The 22,157-nt window shown below is 38.2% G+C and overlaps 1 protein-coding gene across 22 annotated transcripts in view; it reads right to left on the bottom strand.

Moving 5' to 3' along the window:
• The window catches only part of mapk8ip3 (mitogen-activated protein kinase 8 interacting protein 3), a 47,044-nt gene extending 24,887 nt beyond the window's left edge, over positions 1-22,157 (bottom strand). For 4 of the 22 annotated variants that reach the window (XM_035945991.2, XM_035945990.2, XM_035945995.2 and 1 more), the window contains exons 1-11: positions 21,167-22,157; positions 13,005-13,125; positions 12,277-12,347; positions 9,024-9,115; positions 8,241-8,264; positions 5,133-5,283; positions 3,804-4,035; positions 3,605-3,707; positions 2,422-2,540; positions 859-870; positions 285-302 (exon numbers count right to left, since the gene is read on the bottom strand). In XM_035945991.2, the coding sequence (XP_035801884.2) occupies positions 285-302; positions 859-870; positions 2,422-2,540; positions 3,605-3,707; positions 3,804-4,035; positions 5,133-5,283; positions 8,241-8,264; positions 9,024-9,115; positions 12,277-12,347; positions 13,005-13,125; positions 21,167-21,472 (1,249 nt within the window). In that variant the 5' untranslated portion in view covers positions 21,473-22,157. The remainder of the gene's footprint in view (positions 1-284; positions 303-858; positions 871-2,421; positions 2,541-3,604; positions 3,708-3,803; positions 4,036-5,132; positions 5,284-8,240; positions 8,265-9,023; positions 9,116-12,276; positions 12,348-13,004; positions 13,126-21,166) is intronic. The other 18 variants (XM_023265332.3, XM_035945993.2, XM_023265346.3 and 15 more) reach the window with 16 other exon arrangements.

The following is a 22,157-nucleotide window of genomic DNA, read 5'->3' as shown; positions in this document are numbered from 1 at the left end:
TCCAAATATCAATTATTGGCCTCTTCGATTATTCAGTATCATCAGTCGACCCTTAGTGTCAACACAGCTGGCTGAATGTTTACCACAAGGTCTTCTGCAGTAGCTCTTTATTGAGGAATACTAATATTTCAGGTAGGTGAGATGCAAAGGTGGCACAAAATATAAATACAAAGCCACATGAAAACAGACACAAAGAAGTGACCAGAGGGATGTGAAAGCTGGAGGTCAGGGAATGACACAACAAGCAAACGTGGGCCACAAGCGCAGGGCAAGAGGCGCCTTACCGAAGAAATCATCACGGACTGGAGGCAAAAGAAGAAGAAGAAGAGGAGAGACAGAGGAGTGGGCATAGATTAGAGATGAGCGAGAAAAAGAGAAGAACAGGAGGAGAGAGGATGCTGATAGTAAGCATTAACTTTAACACAGAAGCTGCAAACTGACCTTCATTATGAAATAAGAATCAAAGACGCAGATTTCTGTGATGCAGGAGGTGAATTATTCAAAAATATTGAATCTATTCTATGTTTTTCAAATGTTTTTTTATGGTGTAATTAAATATATGTGAACATGAAAACAGGTACAGCTTGTGCTAATCACTAAATATTAATAAAATCTCACTACAAATTCAAAGAGATTTTTAAAAAACTGCTCCAGTCTATATTTATGGATATTTGCATCATGATAATTTCTAAATTTCCAATTGCTCGTCCAAGCTGTAAATGAATATATTAATAATTGCCACTACATTTCAGTGCAGTTTTCTGATTTGAGTAATATCTGCTTTTTCCATGTGGAGTCTGGAGAGTAGAGAAGAGTTAAGAGAGTAAGAGAAAAACAAATGCATGTTCAGATACACACCTGAGAACTCGCCTATGGGTGTCACCAGCAGAAGCACATAAAAGGGGGGGAAAAGAAACGGGTGAGAGGTTAACAGATGGACAAGAGAACGGCTCAAACTTCCCTTAATCTTTCTGCTGCATCAAATTCAGGGAGATCAAATCAAAACCCTAAGCAATCCAAATCCTAGAAAAGAAACGAGTATTCCCCCAAAGACTAGACTCCCAAAATGGGGAGTGATGTAATGAAACAAAGTGCACTGAATATCTGAAAAATATGAAAAGAAATAGACAAATTAATGATTAACCCTCTGAACCTTCAATCCTACCAACAGTATGATATGTTTGTTTAAAATCACACCATTTATCAACTGTAAAAACAGAAAGTAACCATTGGATTTTCATCTTTCCAACAATCCATAAGATAGTCATCGATAACATGCTGTTTCCTTGGAAACTTTAGCAAATCTAAGCCTAAAATCACTTATTCTGCATGTCTGAAAATTCCTCAAAAAATAATGATTTGCATTAACCAGATTCTGTAAAAAACAATAAATTCTGAGTTCCTTGGTGCAACTGTGAAATTACTGATGACTCAGCTGCAACCAAAAACCACATGACAAAAAATTTTGGGACCTTGGCCAGGCTGTGTTTACACAAAGCACATAGCACGCAAGTATGAAAAAATCTTAAAAATTTAGGTTTTAAAATGTCTATACTATGTAGAGTCAATAGACATATAGATATAGAGTTTTTTTTACAGTATTAATAACACCTGTTGCAGTTTATTCCAGTTCATTTAAATTTCTGTGCAATAAATAATCAAGAAATTAACGATTTTGGCATTAGAACTTTGGTACACTACAAGGAAAAGCATTTTTGAGTTCTCTCTATTTATTGTCATGGTTGTGCTGTTTCCATAGAGGTGTAGGACTTTGTATTACAGTGAAACTTTAGTCTACTGTGAGTCAAAATTTAACAGGAGCGAACAACATACAGAACCTGCCTTGGGTTCAGAGGGTTAAAGTAAAAACCTTCAAAACAAACCGCATTAAACAGGCATCTGCCCCATTAAACAAAAAGAGAGAGAGAGAAAACAAGCAAACATAACTTAAATAAACTGTAAAGGTAACATTGCATGAATGAGCTGCTGGGGTTGCAGTCCAATGTGTGAGTTTTTTGTGGGTGACTGCAGTGATGCAGAGTTGTGCTGCAGCCTTCATGCATAGAAATAATGAGTGCAGGGACATCTTCACACAGCCTCACATGGAGCTCATACCCTGCAGTAATGCAAAGAAAAAACAGATGCCGGCTTTGTGTAGCACACACATGTATCAGCCCTTATTGTTCCTGCCTTGGAGGTTTACACATATTCTGAGGAATATCACACATCGGCCTGTTAGCATTCAGTACAAATCAAGTTTTACTGTCGCTGTTTGAAAGTGAGCACCTCGTGTATTTTTCTTGACAAAAACAGAAAGTTGCAACCAGCAACGACGCATTTCGTGGCACAACGTAGGCCTCTCAAATAAAGGTTTCCATAATGAACCAATAAAAACATTTAAATGTGAAGCAGAGCCCGTACCTAGCAGCTCTGCACCTGCGTCAACATCCCCGATGATGTCTGACTTGGCGTCTTTGATCTCGTGGTAGAGGGAGTCGGTGTTGATGCCGAAGGCCTCGTTAACTATGCCCTGAGAGGGGCTGAAGCACACACAAATTAGGATTCAATCAGACAATGAGCCAAATCTACTTTTACTTGAGTCTATGAAAACATATCACTTCTTTAACTCTTAGATGCATAAGTGGGTCAAAAACGACCCAGTGAGATTGTTTTCTTGTAATATCTTTGTTATGAAAACTTTTTACCATTTCATTTTCCAGCTATTCCTCAAAAAACATGCTTTTGAAATCATTCCATTCAAATTTTTAAGTAACCATTTATACTTTAAATAAATTGTAATATTTGTATTACTACCCCAACCTCTTTAACACTGATAATATTATACAGAGGTGATGAAGTGCACAGACTTCATCAGAGAGACAGAGAGCAGCAACAGCTGGAGGAAAAGAGTGGAAAAATGTCAACAAAATGGATGCTGACATTCTTCTATTGCTGTTCTGTATAATATTCCTCTTTTTCAGTTATCAAAATATTCGAAATCTGTTATAAAGTGAAAAATGAACATGTTTCAAACATGAAATCATTCTTGTGTGGACAAATATATAATACCAACAATAATAAAAATGATTGTTCTTAACCAAAATGACAAAAATCGCATAAAAACACATTGATTCTTATACAGGTCATTTTTGACCCACTTATGGAAGAGTGTAGGATCCAATCACTCATACATCTAAGGGTTAACGAGACGCTGCACATGTAGGAGTAACATTGCAATCAAAATGTTGGTGATTTTTACTTTTCACCTTTAGCAGAAGGATTCAAGAATATTTTGTGGCTTGGAAAATTGTTACTGGTCTTGATTAAACCACACTGATGTACCTGTATGTTTGAGCCTTCATAAACATGAAATCTGCACTTAGAGTACTGACAAAGCTTAATTCTGACAAAGATAAGTACAGATGTGATGAATATATATATGTAAAATGCAAGTGTTTTGTAGTAAATATGCATGAAAGTTCACAAACACGGGTACAGCAAGGCCATTTAAACCCCTTAATGAAGTCAAAAAGAGATACCAATCTTGTTTTGGGTACTTTTTGTTAGATTCTAGAGTTTTACTGTTGGTTTACTGTGCATGTACCTGTTTCCTCCTCCGTACACTCGGGGGTCCACACACATGTCCAGCTCAGGGGTGGAATCAATGATCTCCTGAAATTCTGACCATTCATCGCTACTTCCCATTCCTGGTATTTACAGCAGAAACACACCAGGATGACACGCTGGATGAACATTTTTACAAAGGTGGACACTAAAAGATGCTCCTGTGGACATCTTCTTACCGATGCTGACATTCCTTGTTTCCTGGGAGACTTGCACTTCCATATTGCGGCTGAGACGCTTGGCACTTTTCCTGCGGTTCCCGGATCGCATGGCGTCGAACTCAGAGGGCGGCAGGAATCCCTCATTGATGGGGGTGACGGTGGCAGAGGGGACGGAGGAGGTGGGCGTGTTGGACTTGCTTCCTGTGCTGCTGGGTGTTGCCGCCACCGAGTCCGATTCTGATCCGTCCTCCTTCATGTGTGTGATGACGCGTTGATATGGGAACGAGAGAAAAACAACATATGAGCATCCCATAATGAAGGCAGACCAACACTTACTTTCATCTATAATGCCTGCGCAACTTCATTGACCTCTAGAAACTGGTTTTAATGGCTTTTAAGCTTTTGCTGCTGGTGAAATGATACCAGAGAGTGTATTATCACTAATTTAAAGTTTTTGTAAAGACATTGGGAAGAAAACAATAGATTTAAAGCACATACTGTTCTATTGCTCACATTTTGGGAGAAAAGCCACATTTTCTTACTAGATTCCCTCATTTTGCACTGTTAATTGTGAAGTTTAACATCCCTTCTTTGGTAATTTTAGCCGTCTCGATGGCTAAAAGCCATGGATATAAATACTTCATCTGTTTGTTCCTGAACTGCTCAGGGAAGATAAAAGGTCAAGTAATCTGTATATATTTTCAAAGTGATGGCTTAGAACTGATTAGATACATCAAAACTTCACTTTATTTCTCTAAATATAGTGTGCACATTAAATCCTGGATTAAAAACATTGTTGGCCTTCATAAGATGTGCAGCATTCTAACCTCAAAATGCACATTTTAACCTTTATTTCTGCTCTCAGAACAATTTGAATGATTTACCAGGAATAACGGCAAGAAAGCAAAGCTCCTTGTTTTTTTTTTCTCATGTATAAAGCACTATATGCCATCAACTGAGACGATGAGCATAGTTTTTCTTTAAAAAAAAAAAAAAAAACACTTGGAAACACAAGCTTAAGCGACACAAGTGTAAATTAAAACACGACACATGATAGAAGCTCCACCATCACAGAACAAAAGAATTCCACAGTTAAAAAAAAAAAAAAAAGAAACTGCATGAAAAAAATGGTCCCTGCTTGAGTCAACAAATCTGCCTTTTAAAGGAGCAGATTTCCAAGTGATCTGATATAAAATAGTTCCCTGTGACGTGACACAAGCAGGCGTGGGAGGGAGGCGGTCCACGGCTAGCAGCCGTAAGGCCGGCCCCTTCCCCTTCCCCTTCCCCTTCCACTCCCCGGGCTGCGGTTGTGGTCGTGGAGGAGGACAGGGCCGCCGTCTGTCCCACCTGATAGGCGGAGGTGAAGGTAGGTTGGCCGAGCTCGCTGACCTGCCAGATGTCTTTCCCGGGCATCATCCTAGCCCCCCCGAGACCCCCACGTACCATGCCCTCGCCGCTGGGGTACAGGCTCAACGACGGCGGGCGCTCCGCTTTGCTGCTGGCAGAAAAGACACGGAGGAGGTGGACACTAACGTGAGAATGACTGTCACTTCTCCATTCATTACATTTAATCTTTTATTGCTCTGCAGGGCTGCAGCTCATCCTAACATGCATCAGAATCAAGGCACAAAATAGCCTCACATTCCTGGCCATTTCAGAGTCACATTTAAAGGAGCAGCCCAACATTTTGAGAATTATGCTGAGGTGCTTTCTTGCTGAAAATATTAAATTAAATCCGTATAAATGTGAAGTTAATGTCAGTTGGTTTAAATTGAAAACTACTTTCAACAGTATGACTGGATCTGGCAACCTTTAAATTTGCCAGGCAAAAAAACAAGAAATATTAAAACACCTAACCCTCAATAAAATGCTAAAATTGCTCTATTATTGGTTAATCCTGTGAGACGTAAATTGAGCTTTAGATGTGCAGATTTTTTACTTTTGTAAAGATCTAGTGAAGTTGTTAAACTAACCAGCTTCATACTGTAAAAAACACTGTAAAAAATCTAAATTTTATGAAAAATATATCTTAAATTTTACAGTACATTTCTGTTTGCTGTTTTTTAAATTTAGAAATCTCTACAATTACAGACATTATCTGTAAATAAACAACCCAACAGTTTCCAATTTACGTTTATTTCTTAGGTTTCTTTGCAAAACATTTAATACATTATGTATGCTGTATTTTTTCTGCTTTCTTAAATTACAAACATACATTTAACATTTACATAGAAAGACGGTAATTATCTATAATTACATGAGTAGCTCTTTTTGTAAAGGTTTATGGTCATACCATCAATTTAACATTTTTCCTCGTAATTGTGATGCGAATCTTACTAGTTACATACTAATGCGTAATTTTACATCCGACAGCTGTAATTTTTCCATACAAGTTAAGTAAACTTTTTGGATTACATTCAACATAATGTTCCCATAATGTTAAGGTATTTATTTATTAAAATAAAACTCTTATTTTTGTAAATTGTGGTGTTGATCTACACCACAGGTGTCAAACTCATTTCAGTTCAGGGGCCACATTCAGCCCAATATGATCTGAAGTGGGCCGGATCAGTAAAGTAAATCAGAGCACAATAACTTATAAATAACGTCAACTCCATATTTTTCCTTTGTTTTAGTGCCAAAACGTACAATTTTGAAAATGTTCACATTTAAGGAACTACTTCAACAACATTATGCTTCAGTTTATCATTTACACATTACAACTTATAGATCTACAAAAAGGCACAAAACTTTTAGTCACAAGTATCTGAAACTGAATGATATAGTGTTTTACTTTCTGATCAAAGCAACAAAAGTCAGACAAAAAAAGACAAAAAAAACAACAAAAATAAGACAATATTACAAAAATGAAACACAAAACGACAAAAGCGAGAAACAAAATGACAAAAAAGAGACAAACAACATGAAACTAAAAAAAAGAGACAAAAATTAGACAAAAAAGTTACAAAGAGACAAAACAATGGACAAACGATAAAAACGAGAAAAAAATAACAAACAAAGCGATAAAAACGACACAAAACAACAAATAAAGCAAAACACAAAATGACAAAAATGAGACAAAAAACACAAGAAAGACATAAAGGAAATATGAAACGACTAAAACAAGAAACAAAACAACAAAAACATGAGACAAATGACAAAAGTCAGACAAAAAACAGACAAAAAGCAAGAAAAATATTACAAAAATGAGACACCATAAAACAAAAGAACAATGTGCAATATAGTATTTTAGTTTATGATTAAACAAGTTGTCAAGGTCTAGAAATTATTTTAAATTTCTAGTTTAACAAATTTACAATTTACAGTTAATGTCTTCTCTGTAATTTTTCCCTCTGAAAAACTGCAGACCCAAAGTCGGCCTGCAGGACAACTTTACGAAGTCGTCCCACGGACCCGATTGGACCCTCTAGCGGGCCAGTTTTGGCCTGCGGGCCGCATGTTTGACACCCCTGGTCTACACTTTACATTGTAGAAAGGTAATTTTTAGTTTTTGTTGCTCCTGAGGGGCTCTGCAGAATTATTTGTGAATAGTTGGTTGATATTGTAAATTTTCCACTTAATAATTTAAGAACTGTACTTTATCTTCCAAAATAACCACGCGTTAACATTGAACTGAGAGTGTTTGATCGTAATAATTTAGACCAAATCTAGAAAATCAAACTGTTTCATGGTGCAACTTTTAGAAGGTGTTTTACTGTAAATATTGAGGAAAATCTGTAAATTAAGTGTTTCTCCCCAAAATATATAATAAAAATATCTGTAAATGTTCCGTGTGTTTTTGTTCTCTATTTGAATTAGGCTGTTTTAGTTTACCTTGTTAAAGCTGTTCCCAGTCCTATTTTTTTCCATATTTTATTTTCTATAGATATGAGAGTGTCTGTCTAATCTAACAAATAAAGTGAATAACCGTATTCCACAAAATGTCAAACTGTTCCTGCAAAGTGTCCGGTCCATTAAAACTGTGTTTTTGGACTGTGGAGAGAAAGCACCCAGAGAAAACTCAAAACGTTGCAAGAACTTAACATAGAAACAGAAAAGGTCTGGAATAAAACCCTTAATTTGATGTATAATATTATATACAGTACAACAAGCACAGAGCAACAGACAAGCAAGGAAGGCAGATGGACAGACGGACAGACGGACAGACGGAGTGGCAGACAAACACATGAGGGAGAAGAAATCTGGAAATGATGCATCGCACTGCTCAGCATGACCTTTGATTTATTCCTCATTTCATAATTAATCGTGAGAATGCAACATCATTAATACATTGCAGGCATCAGTAACTATAGTAAAGCAAATGCATGAAGGAATTCTCCTTTAAACACAGCACATAAAAAGAGTAAGGCAGCATCTCTCAGTCACATTTGAAGTCCAAACAGGCCCGTTTAGAAGGCGGAACTGAGGGGAGTTGTGGGACTTTATTGGATTTACCTTTTCCTCCATGTGTGGCGTTGACTGTGCAAACAGCAGCACAGAGAGCAAGCCAGCAAGACAGACAAGACAGACACTGATTAGAGAAAGACAGGAACATGCCATGACACAACAACACACACAAACACACCTCGATGGTGGGTTTTAGGTGTTTTTACACACCTAAAGGATTGTTTCTCCTCCTCACATCAAAACTGCTTCAGATAATCTGCAGTTTAGCAATGAAGTCTTGTCTTAATAAATAATACATTCTGTAAACCTCAACAGGATTCACAATGCAACCAGAAATAGGTCACAACTCTACCTATCAGATTCATTCAGAACTCCAGTAATTCAGACAGTTAACGCTTGGATGCATTGGGATTCTTTTAAGCAGACAATGTAGCAGAACTCAGTTTTGAAACAGAGATATTTTAGGAATTAGTGAACATATTGCAGGACATGACTAATATTCAGAGGCTGCACCAGATGCCCTGCTCCTCATCGTGCTTCATGCACATGGGCTGGGTAACTGCTGAACACTGCAAGCTGGCAAATTAACTCCAAACTCTCAGTTTTTTCAAATTACTTTATGCATGGCCCATAATGGCTGCAGCTTGTCTTTGTACTTTAGCTCCGTCAGTGAACCAGATGCTCATCACGGCTCCTGACAAACAACGCAGCACTGAGCGTGTTGGACAAAACATGAAACGTCATCAACAAAACGATGGGTGAAAGTTACAGTTTAACACACAAAGACGCCAGACAGTAACACACCAACGCACACACAGAAACCCCACTCACGTTCGTCCACAGCCAGGGCCTTCTGATTGGCTGTTACTCCCCGCCTGCTGCATTTTGGACCGCTCTATGTGCTCGACGTACGTCTGAATCATCTGGAAGACAAAAAACAAGAATTCATTTGAGAAATTGGAAACGAGGAAATGAGGAAAATCACATATTTTTAAATAATATAATAGCAAAGAAAGTCCAGACTGATGAGTAAGGATGCATAAGGATTACGGTGTTTTAATTACAGAATTTATTATATGCAAGAATTTTGGAACCAAAAGGACAAACAGACTGTGAGATTATAGTGCTAAAAAGACCATATTGGGCATTTTGCAAAAGAGTACTTATTACAAATTAAACAAGACTTATTCTAAGCTGAGGTTGGCTGCATTGTTTTAGTGTCACTAGACAAAAAATCAGTAATAACCATTCAGCATATTGTAATCCAACTTCTGCATCTGCTCTTGACTCTGTTTTCAGAATTTAGAAAATGTTTCTCATGACAGGGCATTGTGGCCAATTACAGTTTTTTTCAGAGAGAACGTGCTCCTATTGGCTACTCTACAAATGCAGATATGTGTGGATGTAACGTCTGATGGTGGAAAGTCTGATCGAGGGGTAGAAAAACCTGCAAGAAAAATGTTGCAGTTGCTCTTCCAGCACTGCTTAAACTGCAAATCAGCACTACAAAGGAAAACAGGCTTTTTAAACCTTTAGAGCCCAGCGTAGTTCCAACATTACGATAGTATATTCATTTTTGATTGGTGGTAGATTTGAAACCAGGTAAGATAGATTGATCATTCTTTTTTCATATAGAATCTGGGGAGTTACACGAACATTTCACACATTCACCATGTCTCAGAGTGCTTTTTCATTGCAATGATGGGTTTGTAAAAACACACAATAAAGCACACATAACAAAAATCTTTATAAACGAGACCACGGGATATTGCGCAACTTTTTTGCATTTACAAATCTGAGGGATACAGCTGTGCAATTTCTGTATTTTGAAACATATATGAAAAAAACTAAAACTTTTTTTTTCTTTAGGTTTATTGCACTTTTAAGCAATTTATTGTAGCAGTTAAGACATAAGTCAATACATATTCTTAAAACTTGGGGTATAAAGGTTATACTGATGTAAAGCAAATAAAGATATTCCAAAAATTGCACTACAGTATGTAAAAATGTAAGAAGATGCCCTGGTGGACTTGCACAATGGTAGGTCTTAAAGGGCTACAAAGAAAGTTTGACAATAAATGTAGTTTAACGTGTCTCAAAACATGTAGACGTGATATTGGCAAAGTGCTTCAGAGACAGAGGAACTCAGGTTGGCTTCCAGGGTTGGAGTTCTTCTCCTGGCAAGTAAGCTTTATGTCATATCAAAACATTTCATGAGCTCACAAATTTGTGCCATAAACTGCATTTTGTTGGTATAATTAGTATATTAAATAGGACGATTGTCAAAGAACACCTGCTTAGAACGACACTAGGATCATTATCACAATCACCATGATTGAATGAATGACTATTTGGCCTACTTATACAGGTTATTGTATTAAATAATGTTCTTTAGTTTGTGTTGCATGTATGTTTTATATGCTTGTGCTTGTCTAGTTGGAAAGACTTGAGGAAGTGTATTCTTGTATTTTATTTTTTTTGGTGAATGGTGATCAATTTTAAAGGCACATAGTGTTGTTAATAGTGTTTACATCTAATTTACAGGCAGCCACTGATTTCATTTCATTATAGTTTTAGGTGATCCACCTCACTGAAAATTGTGTCTCCTTGTAAGCTCCTTTTTAAAATTGGAAAGCTGGAATAAAATAACTATTTAAACATTATGGTATAGTTTCATAGAAATGATTTGCGCTTTGTCTCTGAACTCAAAGCAGTTTCTGGGTGTTTTTTCCTACTGACACATTTATTCATTTTCTCAGTTTTCACTGTAATATCATAAAAAGTCTTATACCTCTGGACATAAGGACAAACATGGTTAAAGTAGACAGAACTCAGAAATGTTGTTTGTTCTGTAAAGTTTATAGTTCCGTAAATTATATATGTTTTTTTTAAAAGACAAAAAAAAGGGAAAGTTGAAATTCTTTGTTGATTTCTTCAACATAAAATTGATAAAACCTTAAATCAACATGAAGGTATTTCCAATTGCCCACAAGTGTTAGCAATACTTGGCTCTACTTACTATAGATAATTTATTTCTTACATTTTTTATTTGTTTTTCTACTTGTCTTCTATCTGCTTTGTGTAAACACAGCCTGCAGTTAAGCCCAATTCAGTCGAAAAGTCTCAGAATTTTTGTCTTTATGACTGTTGATGACAACTGAGTCGCTGATGGCTTCATGTTTCTGCTGAAGAACGCAGAATTTTTGTGTTTTACAGATTTTGACTAAAGTAAGTGGTGTATCTTTGACCAATTTTGAAATAATACATGTAGAAGTGAGTTGAACCAAATCTCACGATTTTGGCTTAGATTTGATTCAGTTTGTCACAGATAAATAGTTCCACTGTTCTGTTGTGTTTCGACAGTTTTGGGCTCTGATAAATGGTGTAATTTTGACGATTTTTACTCAAGGAACGACACAATTATGTGACAATCGGTGTATGTTTGTCTGTATGTCCATCTGTCTGTCTGTCTGTTGGCAACATTACTCAAAAAACGGACCAACAGATTTGAATGAAATTTTCAGGGAAGATCATGGCACCGCGTCACTGTAACTATGACAACAAGTGAACACTATGTCAGCTGCCTGCTGAAGATCACATGATTGTGATGCTACTACAAATCGACCGTTGCGAACTTATCGGGACTTATCCGTCAAAAATGATACAAGGAACAATTGATGAAATTGTGGGGGTGTTTCCGTATCCATACATAACGTACTCATGCATAACACATGCCTGTGCTGAGCACAAGGCATTTTGTTTGTGGGTACATCTATATTAAATGGCCACATTCTATAGTGCCATGAATTTTTTCAAGCTTGCAGCCATCAGAAATGATACAATGACTGAGCAGTCTGGGTGGAGGCTGCGCTCTTTGAGGGCTTTGCTTTTTCTAAAGATGAGACGTCTTTCAAACCTGCTAGCAGGTTTTGGGGTTCAGAGGGTCAAAGATGGTAATGTTATCAGCACTGAAACAATGGGCATGTATGTTTGGTTGAATATGTGGATAAAAGGGTGGAAATGCTACAAAATATGGCAAAAAATACATTAAAAAGCAGAATTCCCAGGCCGAAGGTTAGCTCACCTCGGTGTGGCGCTGATGCAGAGCGTTGTACTCTTTCTTCATATCTGATTCTCGCTCTTCCAGCCGAGTGACTGTGAAACAGACAAACAGCAGTTTAACAGCTAGAAACCAAGAGGGATTTCTCCAGAAGTAAAGTAACACATTCAAATAGCTTTGACTTTAATCCTTTCCGGTTGAACAGTTTACTTTATAATTTGTTACAAATTAAATGGACAAAAAGCTTAATTTCATTTCCCCTGAACTGGAAAGCTATAAAATTGGAAAGTTCAAGGACTGGATTTTAAATTTCTGTTAAATGCAAATCTATGTTATGCGACTATGACAGAAAAAACAACAACATAAATAACATTAAGAGTTAATAGCAAAGAAAACAAAACAGCCAGTTAAATATGTGTGCTGGTATTAATAAAGTACAGAAAACAGAACAAAAGCAAATCAATGCTTCAGTTCTTCAGTTCAAAACAATCTAAAAATACGTCCTCAGTGTGTCTGCTTCCTTTTCCATCTTCCCTACAGAACTACAATGAAAATACACTCTCGAGCCTCAGTGTTATATTTTCAGTTATTTGTTTATAAAAAAAACTTCCTGAAGAAGCACAGAGCAATCAAATTAAATCTATTGATAACCTCAAAAAAGGTCAGTCTGCTTTCTACAGCCAGATGTGCTGCATGTACAGTAAATACACAGTATACAGATTTATATACAGTTTATAAATCTGTCCACTCACTCTGATCAGAGTAGTTCTTTGTTTTGAGCTCTAGCTGTTTTCCCTGCAGCTCCAGAAACTCCACTTGCATCTGCAGGTCCTTCTTCTCTGCTTCCAACGCATCCTCGAATTCGATGAATTTCTGATAGAAGACAAACGAGCAAAAAACAGAAATCAGTGCACTGTATTGATTGTATGACAAGTTGCCAGCTACTTATAATATACACCACCGTTCAAAAGTTTGGGCTCACCCAGACAATTTCATGTTTTCCATGAAAACTCACACTTTTATTCATGTGCTAACATAACTGCACAAGGGTTTTCTAATCATCAATTAGCCTTTCAACACCATTAGCTAACACAATGTAGCATTAGAACACAGGAGTGATGGTTGCTGCAAATGTTCCTCTGTACCTCTATGGAGATATTCCATTAAAAATCAGCTGTTTCCAGCTAGAATAGTCATTTACCATATTAACAATGTCTACACTATATTTATGATTAATGTTATCTTCACTGAAAAAAATTATTTTCTTTCAAAAATACGGACATTTCTAAGTGACCCCAGACTTTTGAACGGTAGTATAGATCCCTCATGTTCTGGACTTTGAAGCTGCTGAGTCAAACACACATAAGATAAATGTTTTTGATGAGCATACATACAGTATTTCTGATATATCAATTAATTTGGATTCTTTGTTCCCTAAATTTTACTAAATGGAGCAACTTCACCTCATGACAGCAGGTTTCCACTGCAGTTAGGGGACTCAGCTCTTCCTGAAAATGCTTTATTAAAGCTAACTAAGCTAATTCTTGTGGGAATTTTCCTACACATACACATGCAAATGCCTTTCTTTCAAAAATAAGGACGTTTCTAAGTGACCCCAAACTTTTGAACGGTAGTGTATGTACACTACGAGTCAAAAGTCTGGACACACCTTCTCATTCAGTAGTTTTTATTTGATTATTTTACACATTGTAGATTAATACTGAATACATTACAACTATAAAAGAATACATAAGGAATTATGTTGTATAAGTGTTAAATTGCAGTACTAATCTACAATGTAGAAAATAATGTAAATAAATAAAAAAGCATTAAATGAGACAGTGTGTCCAAACATTTGACTGAATATCTGGATTGAATAGAAAAATAAAACAAAACGATAGTTGCTATACTTGTGTACAAAACAGGATTATTGTGAATTCTAAAACATTTCTTGTGCAGGGTCTGTAAAATGCAATGCATCTATAGTGTTCATCAGCTCTCTAAAATACCCCAATTTTTCTCTCAGCATATACATAAACCCAGAAACCGAGTAGCCATAACAGAGAAGCACAGAGCTGCCTACTTCTCCTTCTCCTTATAAAGCTGTTCACAATGACGTCCTTTTTTCAATGCAGCACGTCCACAAAGTCTTAATACTGTAATCCTCTGACTGCAGGGAGACCTTGGAACCAGCAATATGCAGCAGCAGATATACAGCACACAAAACAACAAATACTACAATATGAGAAAAAAACAGGTAATACTGATATCTAAAGTCACTGTGGAGAACAGCAATCCCTGTTAAATGATGTGTTTTTCATATGCAGAATGGATCTGAGCAGGAAATTCTGCACCTCTGACAGAAAGAGACCAATGAAATAGCATAGAAATCGCTTTGCTGGCTACTTAACAAGCTTCATCATAAAAACATTAATAAAGTACAGAAAATGTGGCACGATAAAAAGGTGAATCTTACCATCAAACAGCCCTCTCCTACCAATTTTCTACATATTTTCAATCATCTGTGCTGCTTTAAGGTTTTATGGTTTTTATGGTTTTATGGTTTTGTAGTAACCAATTTGTATTGTTTTGTTTTATCATGCTGATGGAAAGCACTTTGGACTTCTTTTATGTTGTTGTAAAGTGCTCTATAAATAAATTTTGACTGATTGATTGAGCATTTCATATATATATAAGGAGCAGTGGGTTTTGCTTTCTAGTGCTTAAAAATGTGATTTTCCACACATTATGCTATAGGAAAAAACATGTTTCTAAACAAATAAAAGCAGAGATCATATTGGATGCATTTGTTTCTGACTGACAATGTAATATAGCCTTTATATTAGACAGCAGTTCTACTTTCTGAGCAGCCAAGTCGACGCTTCAGAAAATAATATCCTTCATCCTATCCCCTTGAGCTCTGAGCATGTCCTACAACGATGTCCTTCAAATCCACTCCTCTAGTCTCTGCATTTACCTGCATTAGACACCTTCAAATTCAAGATTACAACGTTGAAATTCTGCGTTAATGAGACACAGCAGGAGCATTACAGTAGTTACGTGACTAAAGATGTAAAAAAAAACAAAAACAAGTGGAGCATTTTAGGAGGTAGCATTTAAATCTATGGAAAATCGCACATTTGTATGAATGAATTTGTGGCTTGAGTTTTGTGTTCAGTGTGTCCAGTATGAATAATTCAAGAAGTATCCTTGCGATGAATGAGTGGAACTAATGGGCTTCCCTGACGAAACAGGGCTAAGTGTGTTTGACTGCACCGCGGTCACACTTTCAGCTGTTTATACGTGAGGAGAAAGCAAAATGAGGCAAAATAATGGGATATCGGCTAATATAGGAGACTAAGATATCCATTTTTAAAACTTCTTTGCAGAAAATAGACAAGAGCGGACGAGGAAAATCATTTTTTTGTGATCTAATTGAAGCAAATCCCATCAAAATAGAAGGTGGTCAGACAAATCGATCAATCATTCACTGACATCATGCTATGAGAAGTGTGAAATCAGGACAGTTAGTGGATCATTTCAGCATAGGCCTGTTGCAACAAACACACTTAAGAATGGTTGAATTTGTGAACTGTAATAACAGACATCTTGGTGAATGGTTCATGAGCAGAGCTGCTGGCTTTGTTTACCATTAGCTCCAGCCTAATAACCTTGTAATCTGAGCCGCTTTTTGCTCGTTTCTCGTCGTGTCTGGCCAGAGGGTGTGTTATTGTTTTCCTCAGGCTCGGATCCTCTCTGCCTCACCCTGCCTTTTTCTTCTCATTAGCCCTCGGCTGTTTCCGATCTGGCCTGTGTGTTTTCTCAGCTCCAGAAAACCTCAGTGCATTTCTTTCTCTCTGCTTTTGTTGCTCTGTCTCACTCTCTCTCTGTTGCTGCTCCTCATAAGCACAAATCAGGTTACAGTGCCAGGCTCCCTCAGTGTGCTATTGATCTGCTACGACTCCCACCCCGAACACTTGGTCCCATCCCCCATTGTGCCCCGCGGATAATCAGGCAAAAAAAAAAAAAAAAACTGTTTGTCTGTTTATCTGTTGCTATCAAATTTGTCACCTAATTTGCGCAAAAAAATGTACAGTTGCATGCAAAGTTCCGGGTAAATGGTTTGCTTTGGAAGTGAAAAAAGTAAATGTAATCCGTAAATGACCAAATATTAAGAATCAATGGTTAAATGACGCATTTGAACCAGGCATCATTAGAGGTCAGCTGATGACAGCTCAGTGCTGATAAATTCTCTGACTCCTCAAATTTTGTGGTACCAGCCAACAACTATGAGCTCTCTGGAGCATCTACAGAGCTGAAAATGAGGCTAACTTATGCTTACAAAGCTAAGAAGGCTATTAAAAGATGTCAAAGTGCTTCCACCTTGCAATTTTCACTGTCAGAAATGCCATTATGAAATAGCGATTAGGGGGAACTGTGGGAGTTAAGACAAGATCTGAAGACCAAGAAACCTTCAGGAAGATTTCGCTGACACAAAAGTGCAGTAATGGTGCACTGTTCCACTGTGCAGCGTTGATGCATCTACAAGGAAAAGTTATCCAGAAAAACCTTTTCTGCAGCCTCCCAAACGTTAGCATCTGAAGTAAGCAAAGGAACATCTGGATAAACCACAGTTGTGTTTTGTGGCCAAATGCTGCAGACAAATTAAGTTGAATTGATTTGTTTGGAGGCTGCACAGTGACTTGGTAGTTAGCGCTGTTGCTTTGCAGCTAGAAGATTCCCTGTTCGCATCCCGGCCTGGGCCTGGGATCTTTCTGCATGGAGTTTGCATGTTCTTCCTGTGCAGCATGGGTTTTCTCCAGATACTCCAGCTTCCCACAGTCCAAAAAGATGTTGAGGTTAATTGAAAATTTGAAATTGTCTGTAGGTGTGAATGTGCGTGTGCCTCTTTGTCTCTCTATGTAGCTCTGTGATAGGCTGGTGACCTGTCCAGTATGTCCCCTGGCTTCCCCCTAAGTCAGATGAGATAGACTCCAGCCACCAGTAACCCTAACGAGGATTAAGCAGTGTATAGATAATGGATAGATGGATGATCTCTTTAGCCACAGTAACCAAAGTATTTCATCAAATAAGTACATTGTTACCATTTATTAACTATTATAACAGACACAAACTGAGTGACCCTCACAGTCCCCGGACTTGAACATCATTGAAAATCTGCAGGCAGATCTTAAACATGCTACTTCTGCAAGACAGCCTAAAAATATCCCAGAAATTGATGTGATCTGCAACTGGGTAAAATAACAGAAAGACTCTTAGCTTAGGTTACAGAAAGAATTTCTAAGCTGTGAAATTTGTCAAAAGAATAGTTGCAAAGAACTGATTTAGTGAGTTACACAAATGTTAACACCTTCTGTCACCAGCTGTGCCAGTAACAGTTTTGTATTTGGATCCAGGCAAAGGAAAAGACAGAATAAAAAGCCTTGTAAAACAACTGATTGAGTGAGTCAGTGGATTGAAAGTACTAGCAGCTCCACTGTATCAAACAAGGTTCTAGTGAGTGTAATTAATAAGGCTAAAGGAGGTGTTAAAGTCTAATTGTAGATATCTTGAAGTCTGACTCAAATAGAGAAGTGGTATCGGATAATTAGATGCCATTTAAAGATTTGGCAGAAAGAAAAAGAAGTCAGCTTTTAAAGAACACTTCATCATTGACCGTTTCGGCAGACTGGTTTTATCTTAATTAAACACAGCAGTTCCACCACCTGAGTGTTTAGTTTAGCTAACAGAACTGACTTACATACCTTCAGTATGTCTGTGCTACCAATACTTTCTACCTTAATTCCAGGTTTTGCCTGCAAAGAGGATTTTTTACTGCCTCCGAAGAGGTTTTCTGCATGAAAACAATGAGAATTGAGAATAAAATTTTGCTTAATCTTCTTTCTTTTTTTTTTAACCCAGTTTGGTAAACTGGAGTCTCATTTACTCAAACATAACAGATATTTTTGAAAATAAAATCATCAGACATAACAGAAAAATGCAGAGATTTCTGTAGAATAGGACAAACACAGCTGTACATGGACTGATCATGATTACTGAGCCATGAAAAAGCCTCGCTGACTAAACACACAGAACAGTGCAGGATAAACCCAACTCCAAGAGGTATGTACAGAGATGTACTGTCACTATTATGCTGCTTTACCTTTCAGTTTCAGGATGGGTACAACCTGTCTGGACCTGGTGGCATCTATCATTTACAACAATGACTCCAGCTAGCTCCGGTTGGTTTTTAAGTAAATTGCAACAGGATTTCTTTTCTGTCACTACAATAAAAGAAGCTTGAACACGCCAACACTTACATTTTGACCCCAAGTCGTCTCTCAATTAACAACATAAAGTGAAAACTAACTGCCAGAGGGAGACTCAGACTCAGTGGGGAAAGCAGATGATGAAACAGACTAAAAGCTGAGCTAAGCTGATACTAGCAGAGCTGCCAGTGATATGCTGAGGCCTCTTTGGATGGGAGGAGGATTAAAGTCGCTTTATGATCCCTGCTGGATCCCACAGCTGCTGTGACACTGGTCAGAGGGAAAGCCCAGAGGAAGAAAAAAGAATTCAGGAGGTGGAATTTGACCTGTAATGTAATAGCTCCATATTAATGTACACTTTTGTTGTTTGTGTCCCCGTTCTTTCAGTGTTTTCGAGTGTAAACGCCCACCGAGAGTCGTGCTTGCACCCTTCCATCTGCTAACTGTCCCCATATCTCCATGTACTACATGTGCTGCTATCAGGTACTTACTGTGCGTTTGCATAATGTGTGCTTACATATTTGCATGCGACTTCTGCTGCTGGTTTAGGGAAAGAGCACTAAAAATAAAATTCGGTTATGATAACAGCTGAAAACTGTACATTGGTGGTAACTTGGTTAGTAGAAGTGGCTGCAATAATAACACTAGCAGTAGCAGAGGAAGAAGTAACTGTAATACTAAAAACACAAGGTATGGAGTGTGAGCAGCTGTAACAGCAGCATCACTTATTGAAACCGGAATGAAATGTGGCATGTTGTCATGTGTACACATGTAGCACTATTTTTAATAGATTTTAAACATTGGCTTAAAATTATTTACTTATTTTCAAGTATTGTTTTATAGTGTAGTCCACATGCTACATAAATGTACTCAGCTACTATCATTTCCTAAAGTAATATTCTTGATTGCTGACATAGTGTGCAATTATACGATACTACACAACCCGACTGGTAGTGGATTTTTGGAGCCGATACCGATTTTGGGGAAAAAAATCACCTAAAATTGTTCGTATATACACTACCGTTCAAAAGTTTGGGCTCACACTTTTATTCATGTGCTCACATAACTGCACAAGGGTTTTCTAATGATCAATTAGCTTTTCAACTTGATTTTTTTCTTTCTTTTTTTTGCTTGTGTCTAAATTTAGGCATTTTGTGTCTGGTTTTTCTTGTTTTTTGCATTGAGCTTAGGGGACAGTTTTGTCTCTTTGTGACATGAAACTATAATACATCCCATAATGCTGATGCTCACAGTTGGTTATAGAAAAAATGAACAGAAACCAGATTCAGTGCTCAGACTGTGACACCTGGACAGATGTAAAACCGATCTGGTGTCAGTTTTTACCAGAACTCAGATGTGTTGTCCCTCAACAAATGTCAAGGGTCATTCTCCTGTACTGATGAAGTACTGAGGATCAGAAATGATGGGAAAAGTCCATTAAAAAGTGATACATCTGGGTGAAAACACATTTGAGTTCTGTTAAACAAACAAAAAAAAGCTGCAACCAGATTAGTTTTACATCCATCCAGGTGAGAATCAGAATGACATGAAATTTGTCCTAAATGACTTGAAAATTACACCAAAGACAGCAGAATACGATTAACTAACACAATGTAGCATTAGAACACAGGAGCGACAGTTGCTGGAAATGGGCCTCTGTACCCCTATGGAGATATTCCATTAAAAATCAGCTGTTTGCAGCTAGAATAGTCATTTACCACATTAACAATGTCTAGACTGTATTCTGATCCATTTAATGTTATCTTCATTGAAAAAAAGTTTTTATTTCAAAATTACGGACATTTCTAAGTGACCCCAACTTTTGAATGGTAGTGTGTATATATATATATATATATATATATATATATATATATATATATATATATATATATATATATATATATATATATGTGTGTGTACTGAATATATGTACTGAAAAGTGACAATGAAGGCATCTTTGTTTAACATTCTAGTAATTTCTTGCACAGATTAGTGTGCAACTTGCTGTGAAGATACTGTTGGACTCCGCGCCACTTCTTGCTCAGCTTCATACTCTGCTACATGTGCTGCATACTCTATGCAATAATGTAAACAATGGGATTTGAACTGCTCTGTTGGACAAACTATGTGATGACAAACTACTCCAAGCATATTTTTTGTATTATGTTCTGCAACAGAAAAGGTTTGATATCAGACAACATATACATCACTACCAATACACCTCTGATGTCCAATATCAGCCAATAATACAAGAAAATCGAAATATCAGTTGGCTCTGCTATACTGTGCCATGAAATTGTGAGGTATTTTCAAAGTACTTACATTTTGCAGGACACATTTGCATTACTACACTTCAAAACACTCTCACTGATTCCTTTGCTATTGTTATATTTTGGCAAAATAAGTCCCCTGCTGAGTAAAACCATACTATCCTAATCCCTAATTTTTATGACTTTATCAATGCAGTGACAGTGTTACTACCACAACAGAGAGTAACCAATGTTGTTGTCGCTGCACTGAGTCTATAAATAAGCTCAACAATCTCATGTCACAGGCCTGAACATGAGTCACATGTCTGATGAAACCTCTGGAGCTGGATGTGATGCTGCGGCTGAAGGCCCAGCAGTGTCCGGCCGGTAGCTCACCTCTTCCGCCTGTTTGCGCAGCGCTTTCTCCCTCTCGTACTGGGTGATGAGCTGCTCGTTGTCCTCCTTCAGCAGCTCCAGCTCCACTTCGTGCTCCTGGTTCTCCGTCAGCACCGCGTCCAGGTTCTCCAGGACGTTCACCACCAGCGGCATCAGTTCCTTCACCACCTCCTCGTCGTAGCTGCGTATGAGCCGCTCGAACTCCCGGTAGATGGAATTGGCCAGGCCCGACACGCGCTCCGACATGACGGAGCCGGAGCCGTAGTCGTCCTGGTAGACCACCTCGTCTATCTGCAGCTCCATCATCTTGGCAGCTGGAGCCGGCTTCACTTGTCCAGATGAGGCTGCGCTCAACAGTTTTTCAGGCCTGTACTGAGGGTTTGGATCCGCTGAGCGCACAGAGAGAATCACTGGAGTTCCTCAAATAAAGACTTATGCCATTTTGCAGCAGCAGCGCAGATTTACTGCAGGAGGGCAGATTGTTGTTGTGTGCGCATAACCTTGAGCTGAGAATATTGTCTGTAATATTTTGATATGACGAAGGCCCCCTCCTCCTCCTCTCCCTTCTCCACCACCAGCAGCCAGTTACCGTCTGTCGCTCCCTTGAGGCGGCCCAGCTACAGCTCTCCTCCCGCAGAGAGCATCAGATCCGGGGAGCGGTGGGTGCGCAGTGGGCCAGCCTGTGGATCGGCCCTTGCTGAGTCCATGCCGAGCAGCGAAACGCCTTCGTCGATGATATTGCACCTGCCTCTCAGCAGCCGCAGCCGTGGACCCCAGCCATCTGTGGCAAGGCCAATAAATAAATTAATAAATAGGTAAATAAATAATCTACGGCTCCCGATCCGCCGCCGACGCCCCGATCCGCCACTATAGCGTCGCCCCTGCCATGACTGTCCCCGGTGCTGCTGGCCAGGCTCCGCGGTGATGGTGATGTCTCCCTATGGGAGAGGCTCTCTGCTGCTCAGATGGAGGAGCCAGCTGACCGACTCTG

This window comes from Amphiprion ocellaris, chromosome 19 (assembly GCF_022539595.1).
Source record: "Amphiprion ocellaris isolate individual 3 ecotype Okinawa chromosome 19, ASM2253959v1, whole genome shotgun sequence".
In the NCBI taxonomy this organism is placed as follows: Eukaryota; Metazoa; Chordata; class Actinopteri; family Pomacentridae; genus Amphiprion; species Amphiprion ocellaris.
Note: the sequence above shows the minus strand (reverse complement) of the source record. Positions and strands in the feature narration are given on the sequence as shown.